The sequence below is a fragment of the Meleagris gallopavo genome, chromosome 9, assembly GCF_000146605.3.
Source record: "Meleagris gallopavo isolate NT-WF06-2002-E0010 breed Aviagen turkey brand Nicholas breeding stock chromosome 9, Turkey_5.1, whole genome shotgun sequence".
NCBI classification, from domain to species: domain Eukaryota; kingdom Metazoa; phylum Chordata; class Aves; order Galliformes; family Phasianidae; genus Meleagris; species Meleagris gallopavo.
Window position 1 is genome coordinate 17,634,725 of NC_015019.2, and position 10,382 is coordinate 17,645,106.

Here is a 10,382-nt window from a genome sequence, read left to right on the forward strand (position 1 = left end):
ATGGACAGCTACCAGCTCCCGTAGAGCTCTCCTTAGAATTAAGCACATTCTTTTTACCTGGGGTTGATGGAAAAGCCTCTTCAACTGGAGTTCCTGAGATTGTACCAGAAGCTTCTCTTTTGTCATGTACTAGGACAGAAGTTGAGTCTGCAAGTTAACTAGCTTGTTCAGAAGACCAGCAAACCTTCTGGTGAAGAAAGCTCTATTTTTTCTCAACTTAGCTGAGTTCTTCAGCAGAAGGTAGTTACAGCACCAGCTGGGCTGCATCCTGCTAGCCAGGCCACTAGGAACAAATGGCACCAGCTGAGAAGTTGGTCCACAGGGAGGAACAAGGCGGGCTGCAACGCTAGAAATTAAGTGGAAGATCTTTGCAGCTTTTCAGATGAATACCTTTCATACACACAGAAGTGTCCATACACTCTTATACCACTGCCATACTAAAAGATAGGAAAGAGGAAGTACAAGGTACAGACAGCTGATGGTAGGTGGTAGAACTTAATGGAATATAGGTTTCAAAGACTAATTTCTCAAAAGCAGCTGGATGCCAAGTATACCAGTGAAAGCAGGTCTCTCCTAAAGTGACAAAGACTATACCAACATGGACCGATTCCTATTTTGAACAGTTTAATCATCTGTACTAAAGACATCATACAAAAAAGTTGGTAGTGAAGACTGAGTTAAGATATAAATATCAGCTAACCAACAGCTGTAAAACCTGCAACTAATCTTTCTGGCATAGATTACGCACACAATGCAAGAGGCAACAGTTTATTAAGCAGCCAAACTAATGACAGAGTGGCATACATGTTGCTCAGGAGGAGTTAGAAAGTGAACCTGGAAAAGCAACTTCACTCCCAAGCCACTGCAAAAATTGAAATTTGTAACAATCTACATAGCTAACTCAGAAACATCACGTAAGCTGCTATACATTCGATTTCCTCCCAAAAGTCTTTCCAGTCCTTCCTTAGAACTACAACACACCGGTGCTTTCACAATTAAACTAATGATTGTGGCTGAACAGCAAAGAAAAGAGTAAAGAGGTACTATATATCAAGACATCCACAAAGTACTCAGCACAGACATGGAAAATGAGAGTATATTTATAACCCGAAAGACACTTGGAATAGAACAGGCATTTCATACAGGCTTTTTAAAAAAATACTTTTAGATAATACTTATACTGTACAGGACGAGACTTTTAAACAATATATTACACTGCTAAAATGTTCATATAAATACTATACAGGCATGTGTGCCAAGTGAACCATGAGGAAGGTTCACAAAATCTCTGTGGAAAAACTCTCAATCTTCAAGATCTCCAATTTCTGTGATCCAAGCTGCTGAATCAAGCAAAAGCTATTTTAAATTAATTGGGACAAGGCATGAGATGAACTGCATTTGTCTGTTGATTCCCAGTTCCAGTTTTAACAGGTTGTTGTCATTTAATCTGGCATATCGATATTTAGTTTGGGAGGTGGAATCACGTACTTCCCAGGACTCTGTGTAATGACCACGCCAGTCTTTTTTCGAAACATCGGTGCAATTTTTGGTGGCTCAGGAACTGGGGTTTCTTCTGCTTCCTCATTATCTTCGTGATGAAGATCATAGGAAATATTTCCATATTCACGTAGGAATGGGAAAATTTCAAGCAGGAACTGGCAGAAGTCTTTGCGAATTCCAAACCACCCTAAAAAAACAAACAAACAAACCACCACCTTTCACATGACTGCCAAGCAGAGTTAGAAGTTAACTGAAGAAACCAAGACTGCTTCATCTGCCTTCTTAGGTTCTCTTGACTGTTTTCATTAGCAATCTAAAATGTATGTTAGTGCTGTTTCTCAGCGTCACTGACAGCAACCATAGCATTACAGGTCAGATGATACATGCACAAGTGTGCGTGCATATGTACATATGACAGCTATATACTGTAGCAAGATGCCAGTACAAGTCAATTTAAGCAGCACATCAGTAAATAAACAGATCAAGAAAGGCCTTGCATCACCCCAGCAATCAAAAATTGCCACCTGAGAAGACATTCATGCCAATTTTCATTTGATATGCATAGGTTACAGTACCAGAGATGCTGCAATGACATAGATTTACTAATATGTCAGGCTATGTGTCCAGTATTCCCCAAATACTTCTGTTGTTAGCTAGACAGTAGTATCTCATCCTCAGTATTATCTATTCTAGATTAAAACAACAGTACATCTTCTGTTTATCATGTACTTTCTACATAAACATTTGAAAGAGAGCATTTAATGAAGTGCCACTTGTGATTCAGTAGATGGCACTCTTTTGTCAATGAATACCAAGGTCAGTGTTGAGCAGCCTGCCCCCACCAAGTCAGACCTTTCAGTGAACCAAGTTAAGGTTATTAAAGATTTGCCTGAGAAGGTCCTATAAAACCCATACCCATCTTTTTGCAGAGATATACTTGTACTCTGTATACTTATACTTGATGACCAACTGCTCTATTTCATATATCATACAACCCTAACAAAAGACAAAATGGATGTCTGCCTTTCCAAACTAATTTGGCTGCAAATTATCAACAACATGAAAATTCACCCAAAACAATGTTCTATGCAGCTTCCTTTCAACTCTGAAAAATCCTATTAAGTTACACTGCCTTGTGGAAAAAACCCCTAACTGCAACATCCGTAGCATCAATTCATACTTACAGTGATTTCCTCCTTTTTGCCCAAATGTTGTTGCCATTAAAGTTATCAGTGAAAGCCACAGAGGAACAAATATGGGTATAAAAGAAAAAGAATTGTGCCCATCTAGTCTGTGTACTAGCAAAATCTAAACAAACAAACAAACAAAAAAACAATGTCAGTTTGTAATATCCATCTCCAAGCTTCTCTAAAACATACAGTTATCTTGGACGTTTAGCTTCAGAAATTTAAGGAAAATGGCCTCTATAGAAATATGAATTCACAGGTTCGTTGTGAAACAGATTTTACACACAAACATTCAAAAATATGATTCTTGGCTTTCCTTCATATTTGCAGCTAATATTTATTCCCAAACAAAACAGGGCATCTTAATTTCAAGTTGAGAGAGAGAGAGGGAGAGAGCACACACAATATTCATCACTCACTGAACAAAGAACAAGATACAAAAGACTCCTTACACTTCATCCTACCTCAAAGGTGAGCAGTGGAACTACAATTGTCATCCAGCTGACAGCCATTGTGATGTGTGTCCTTCTTTGTTCAGCAATCACATCCATTGAACGCAAGAACAGAACAGACCAAACAATGTAATAGAGCACTACTAGACATAGAAAGGACATCAAGATCCACAACGGAACGCAAACAACCTGAAAGAAAAAAAAGAAGTTTACTGCTTTCTGCCCTACCCAGTGATGCATTTTCATTAGTCTTTATTTATTTATATAAGGAATTAACAGTAAGTTACAGTAAGTATCCACATATTAAGATTAAAAAAGAAGAATAAAATTGAGGGTAATCCTCCGACCCATTTCATCTCTTAACAAAAAAGCTTCACAAGTCATATGGATGGATATGGCTCATAACAAGTCTCTGGGATTCCTCAGTAAGGTCTGTGAACTCCATCAAGCCAAAACAATCAAAAATGAAGATAGTTCTGCTTGAATAAAACTTCTGTGATTTTGAGTGGGCTCAAACAGTACTTGAAATTGACTTCAACATTTTCTACATAGGACAACTTACTCAAGGAGCTTTCTAAAGGAGATCCTTCACCGTGTTTTTTGGAAAATAGTAAGAACAATCATAATCAGGACAGGTTACTAGCTTTATGGCAGTTTATCTGGCAGAAATCCAGATATAGAACTTCTGTATTCTAAAACCACGTGCTTAAATCTTCTGTTTCATATTTTGATAGTGACCACAGTAAATGGATTTAGACACACGGTAGCATAACAAAAGTTATTTATCACACAATATTTACCTACACATTTCTTAAGTCAACAGTCATTTTCCTGGCTAGTTTACTGTTCCAACTGGGAACTTTTGTTGAGGTTTTTATTTTTTCCAGCAGCTGGCCAGGGATTAATTACCGTTGATGGCATGCCTCTCTTCCCCTGAAGGAAGGAATGCTATGCCCTTATCCAAAGAACAGCCTGTCTCCTATGACTACTAAATGAGGTGTCAGACTTTCAGCAGAGGACTGTTAAATAAGCAAAATAGAGATCACAGACTCTGACCATACACATTAACTGTTCTCTGCAGCAAATACTTATATAAAGTTTAGTATTTGAACAAGTTTAAGAAAAAAAAACACTTTACATACAAGCCATGGCCACCTGATGATCTCATCGAGTCTGAGGGCAATAAATATGAATTGTAGAATATTAACTGAACACAAGATCTCCAGCTAGAAAGAGAAGATACACTGGTTAACACTTAGCATTACAAGGTTATCTGCAAGACAACTTAGGAATCTGTCAAAGGAAACAGCCAAGTTATTCAGGCTGGAAAAACAAAGAAGAAATTAGGAAGTAACTTTAACTATTTTCTTTAGATAATAAATATCGATAGATTTTTTTTGAAGTCCTTAAATTCAAAGTTATGAAGTCTGTCTTAAAAAAAAAAAAGTATTTTAATTGCTGCACTAATACATTAAATCTATGTAATTTTCATCTTTAATTAAGAGCAATCCAGTCGAAGCTCTGAGGAAAAAGAAATATACATAATAAAAGACCACATGCAAATTCAGTAATTAATTATAATTCAAATTCTCAAGATACCTAGTTTGTGAAGCAATATAGAAAAACAATAGTTTTCATTACAAATATTAAATGAAAGCCTGTCATGCACCCCAATTGCTGCACGTAGATTGCTCTGAAAGAAACATCTCATAACTATTTCCATGGAAAATACATCAGATACAAAGAGCACAGTGACAGCATTTGATAAAGTAAAATTCTCAGCTACAAAACACTGCTTTTCAACTTCATCACTATTAGCTATGCATTTTTGCCAGAGACGAACAAGAGCCTGCATGGCATACTTGTCAAAATCTGCACCAGTGAAGGTGATCCACTGTTTCAAAGTTGCTATGATTACATCATTGCTAGGAAAACATTGCCCACATAGTCCATCTTTCATCAGCCCAAAGAGAAGTTAGTCAGAAGGCACCAAATTTGCATGGACTATCTGGTGGGTGTGTTAGGACAGTCCAGCCAAGATTGGTGATGAGCTCCACAATCTACAGACAATTATGGGGCCTGGTGTTATCATGTTGCAAGACTAAGGTTGTCTTCTCTGGCCTGCCTCTGCAAAGTCAAGCCTTCAGCTCAGTCAGCATCATGATGTGGTGGTCAGAAATGATGGCCATACAGGTTCCAGGAAATCCAGAAAGACAACATCTGTCCTATCACAAAAGACAGTGCACACTGCTTTATCTATTGAGGGGCTGCATCATGGACTTTCTCTCTGATGGGGAACTCACATGTTGCTACTCCGCAGACTGCTGCTTTGACTGTAGCTCACAGTAATGCCATCATGTCTTGTTACCAGTAATCATACGATCCAGGGAACTCGCATTGGTTCAGTAGGTCCTAACAAATTCGCATAGGGTGTTCTTTCTGTTCTTGTGTCAGCATTCATGGGATCATCCTGGCATAAACTGTGACTTTCCAACACTGTGACCATTGTTTCCAACACACTGCAGTCAATATTCAACTCTGTACACAATCTGCTGGTCAGGATCCACTGATTCATGCAGATGAGCTGACTGAGATGCTGTTCACTTTGTGGTGTGACAGCTGTGCATGGCTGTCTGGAACACAACTTCAGTGACTTTCAGGTCACTGTCGCTACTGCTGAGATGCAGCACTGCGCTCGCATCCACTATTTGGTCTCCATACATGTTCAGAAAGTGCCAGTGAATGTCAATGCGTGCCATTTTTTCCCCACATGGAAGAATTCAATTCTGCCCCTCATACACACATTTTGATGTCAGATAGCATTTTCTAAGACTGCTCTTCTGCTACCATCCATCACACAGCAACAAAGTGGAACAGAATACTGGTTGGTGGTGTGACAGTAGAGGCTGAACCTTCCCACAGCTGCCTCTGATATCACGGGCAAACATAATGAAACACTAGACTCAATAAGATGCTACTCCTGAAGTTTAAGGGCCAATCCTAGGTGGGTAGGCATTTCAAAGATCAAACAGAAACATTAACTGAAAACAAAACAAAACAAAACCAAACCTCAAGAATATCTGTAGTTAAGTTAAAACATTTTCTGTTTTACTTAACGTGCGAATACATAAGCCATCTTTGAAATGAAGTATTTCTCAGAGGCAAGCAACGTGTACTACTGCTCAGTAACATACATGTATACTGTGTTCTCCTGAATAAATGCCTTTGGAATTCATAACGTTGGGAGGGAAAAAACTACATTCTAACAGGTGTCAAGCACTTCCATACTTCAGAAGTCTGCACTGTTTAAGTAGGCGTTGCTTTAACAAAACTAAAAAAGAAAAAGGATTTAAAGTAATTTTCTAACACTGACCTTCTGAAAAGTATAAACAAGTAAAAACACGCACACAACTCACGCTTCAGCATAAGACCAACCAACTAGAAGAATGCAAAGGCAAACAGGGAAAAGAATAACTAATGAATATCACATACAAAAACAAGCTTTTTCTGAGCTCAATGATGTTCATATATGCTACTACAATTGCCATAACCATGGGAAGTTCTTAAAAGTCTCTGCTGGGTTTAAGAAGCATTTCCTGAAACTAGCTAGAGAAGAAAGGAGCTAGAGGCAGAAAATATGAAATTATCATTTTATACCTGCTGCCTGCATCCCCAAATTACAAATTAATCACACTGATTAAGAAGGTAAGAAACTTTCAACTGCCTAACAGTGCAGGTATTTTTCAGTAACTTCAGTTTCCAAGTTTGAATTATTTTATAGTCAGAGTTTGTGGCATGTTCTTACAGCATACAATAATAAAAAGACAGGCTTAAGATGTACTGCTATTTGGTAGTTGGAAAAAAATAATAAATGGAAGAGATGATTCAAGGTATTATTCCCAATCCTAACTTTTCATTTTAGTAGGTCAGGACAAAAACAGTAAGGCAGCCTATGTTTTTCTAAGAGGAACTCTTAAGAAACTCTATCTTGCATCGTCCCAGTTTTTATACACCACAACAATTACCTCCAGGGACCTGTCATGTCGGAATCCCCATACGCAGGCTGCAACTGACACAGGAGATACAAAGAATAACGGCATGAAGACCAGAAGCCAAAAATGAGTTCCTCTTTCGATTCTGTCACACACCAGAACTTCGAACATCAGCAGTAGCAGGTGGATGCCTACTGCAATTAACATCGCTTTGAACTCCACACATGTTTCTCCTTCTGCTCTAAAAAGAGGTAAAGAAGGTATTCAGTTCACTTGCCAAAGAGAAAGCTCTGCAAACAGCCCAAAACATTTTGTTTACGGTGATTAGTTTTGAGATGGGAACTCCATTGTTTAACTAAATATGTCTTACTCCCAGTCACCACTGGGAAAATACAGCACTGATGAAGAAACAGGACTTTCTCCCCATAAAGCTGTACAATAAGGTTATTTCCACTCAGACAATCAGATAGAGCAAATGGAATTTTCATAATTTGAAAATTTTCTAAGGATTCAATATCTATGCAGATAAAAAAAAACAGGATTTCTGTGTTACAAACTAAACACCCAAGTTATTTCCTAGCAATGTGCATGATAACCAAGTCTAAAATTACCTGTTTGGTTCCTGCCCCAGCTCTCACTGACTCTACACCTTTCCCCACAAAATGTCTTTAGTCACCTAAATCTGCATATTCCAGCAGAATATTACATATTTTTATTTTTTAAAAGTCTTTATAATAACAGCACAGACAAACTATGTTTTTTTCCTATACAAAGGCAAATCAGACAGTCCTGAACCACACAATAGAATGCATCAGAACAAGATCTGTGCATAAGACTTTCCATTTTATATCCATCATAGAAAGAAAAGTGGTATGAATTTGTAACATTTGATTTAAGGTAATTTCCTTTCCTTAGCATGTTCAAATTCACATCCCACTGAGATTGTCAGAAAAGTCAGCACTTGTGCATTTAAAAGCCTGAAAGCTATTTTAGTCTACACTGATAATTAAAATATCACAGTTATGCACCTTTGGCAAAGAACAAACAGGAATTTATAATAGCACCTCACTTTGGAAATGTTACATGCCTGTGTATGTCAGTGGTTACTACGTGGTTATTTCCTATCAAAATGTAATTCTAGCCTAAAGAGAATCCATCTTCACTGCATATTCAAGAATAACTAAATACTCATTCATCTGTACGCTGAGATTACATATCAAGGTGAAGAAAAATCCAACATTCTTCAAAATGATCTGTATAGTTAAGAAGCTGATTTAAGAAAATAATCCAATTAAGTATAGCAGATTTCTAGGGCTATAAAGACACATTTTTATATGGATTACATTAAAGAGAAGAATTCTCAAATGTTTAAACAGAAAGATGAGTTCCCCCATGACAGGTTTTAGCTTCCCACAGACAATATTCTGGAGCTTGTGAGAAACTGTTGCAACTACGATGAAGACAGCCACATAACACTGCACTCACTTTAAATGATTACCACAAGCTACATGTTAAAAACAAACCTTCCGGATGTTACATCTTACAGGTTTTAAAAACCTATTTATGGGTTCATTTCAGTAGTCCTACCTTCCCTCTGTTCTGCAAAACAAACACCCACAACTTACCGATACTGCGGGTTTCGGGCCCACACTCCTGTTCCCACTGAGGCACCAACAATCACCATCAGCTTCCACAGCCATATCGGAGCAAATACAGCCCAGTAACTCCACTGAATTTTGTCATCCAGACGTAGGGATAGCAACACAGAGAAAAGCAGCAGGCAGGCATAAATAAGAAATTTGCTAGAAAACAAGCAAAAAGAAATTTAGGCAGGCACCTCAATTTGGTAAAGAACAAGTAAATCGATCCTAGCTAAAACTGGACAGGACAATTCCTATCAGGAAACGTCTTTCCAAGCCCTTCACAAAGAATCAGATCAGGTCTGAAGAGTCAAAGATTGTACCATAAACATAACATGTAATCTTTCACACGTAAAATCCCTGCTTCAAGAGAACACATCTAAAGCATTCCTTCATGACAAACATAACGAATGGACTCCTATAAATAGCTCCCTCCCACAAGGACCCAGTCCAGAGCTGTGTATTACAGGCGTAGAAACATGCCAGCCGTGTGTCTTGTGGGGAAATGCATTCTTTCATAGAAATCAAATAATGTAAGCTAAAAATAGGTTGGACAAAGCTACAAAAACGATGTAATTTTGTTCTGAATGTCAAAGAATGATTAAAGATAAAAGATTCTTACATGCTGTGATACAGCAGGCTACAGATTGCTTTTACAGTCCATTAAATGAAAGCAGTGTTATAGAAAAAAAAGTTAAGCTTTTGACAAAGTTAGTGACTACCAAGTCAACCCTGTCACTGCAATGCTGACGGCCTCCATGTGAGTTTAAAATAGTTACAATGGCACACTCCACAAGCAAGTCAATCTAAGAAGGAATAAATGTGCACAGAACATTGGGAAAGGCACAGGAGCTGTCTGCACCCGCAGGAATCACACGAATAACTGCGCAGGACACAACCTGTTCACACTGCGGGAAGGAAAAAAAAAGTCATCCACGCTTACGCTGCCATTCACCAGAGGATCTGCTTTATAAAGCACATCGTCACGCTGCAGCAACGCTCCAGTAATTACATGTATCCCAAGCGTGGATAGCACAGCACGGCACGCTCACAAAGAGCTGAGCAAGAGCACTGCCTTCATCCCAGCGGCGCAACTCACACTCCTGCTTTCACCCTCCTCACATAGTCATAAAGCACCCCGCAAGCCAGGCTGCCTTGCTTCTACCCAGAACAAGGACCGCAGATGTTCCTCAAAAACAAGGAGCAGCACTCAGCAACAACAAAACCCCACGCAGTTCCGGAACGCATTTCCCCGCTTTTCCATTACTTTCGAGTGGGTGTCGAACATCGCCGCAACAACGCATTTCCTGAAACGTCCGTCGCTCTTCCTCTGGTGCACAGAGCGACCGAGCACCGCCCTTCGGCACCGCTCCGCGACCCCGCGGCCCGGCCAGCCTGCCCGCCCCGTGCGCACCTTACGGGCTTCCTCGTTTACCAATCCTTCGTGACGTTAGCGCCGGTGAGACCGGGCTCATCCTCGCAGCCAGGCCGGCAAGGCAGCGGAAGCCCCGCGTTCAGAGGACCAAAACAAAGGAACGCCGCCCACAATCTCCGCGCCCGGACGGCGCACCGCGCGCAGCCCCGCACCGCTCCGCAGCCGCACGGACTCTC

The 10,382-nt window shown here is 39.6% G+C and overlaps 1 protein-coding gene across 1 annotated transcript; it reads right to left on the reverse strand.

Annotated features, from left to right (window-relative positions):
• Positions 1-607: 607 nt before the first annotated feature.
• Positions 608-9,737, reverse strand: TMEM185A (transmembrane protein 185A). Its single transcript, XM_010715495.3, has 7 exons — positions 9,715-9,737; positions 8,757-8,933; positions 7,165-7,372; positions 4,282-4,365; positions 3,152-3,328; positions 2,685-2,808; positions 608-1,687 (listed from the first exon to the last, which is right to left on the reverse strand). Exons 1-7 carry the CDS (start codon positions 9,720-9,722, stop codon positions 1,443-1,445), a joined length of 1,023 nt encoding a protein of 340 aa, XP_010713797.1. The 5' UTR covers positions 9,723-9,737; the 3' UTR covers positions 608-1,442.
• Between the last annotated feature and the right edge of the window lie 645 nt (positions 9,738-10,382).

Bases quoted from the DNA above. Each gene is read 5' to 3' on its own strand.
- TMEM185A (XM_010715495.3), bottom strand. The intron at 3,329-4,281 runs GTATGTAAAGTG...TTTTTCTTTCAG, and splicing joins TCATCAGGTGGCCATGGCTT to GTTGTTTGCGTTCCGTTGTG. The intron at 1,688-2,684 runs GTAAGTATGAAT...TTGTTTTTTTAG, and splicing joins GCAAAAAGGAGGAAATCACT to GGTGGTTTGGAATTCGCAAA.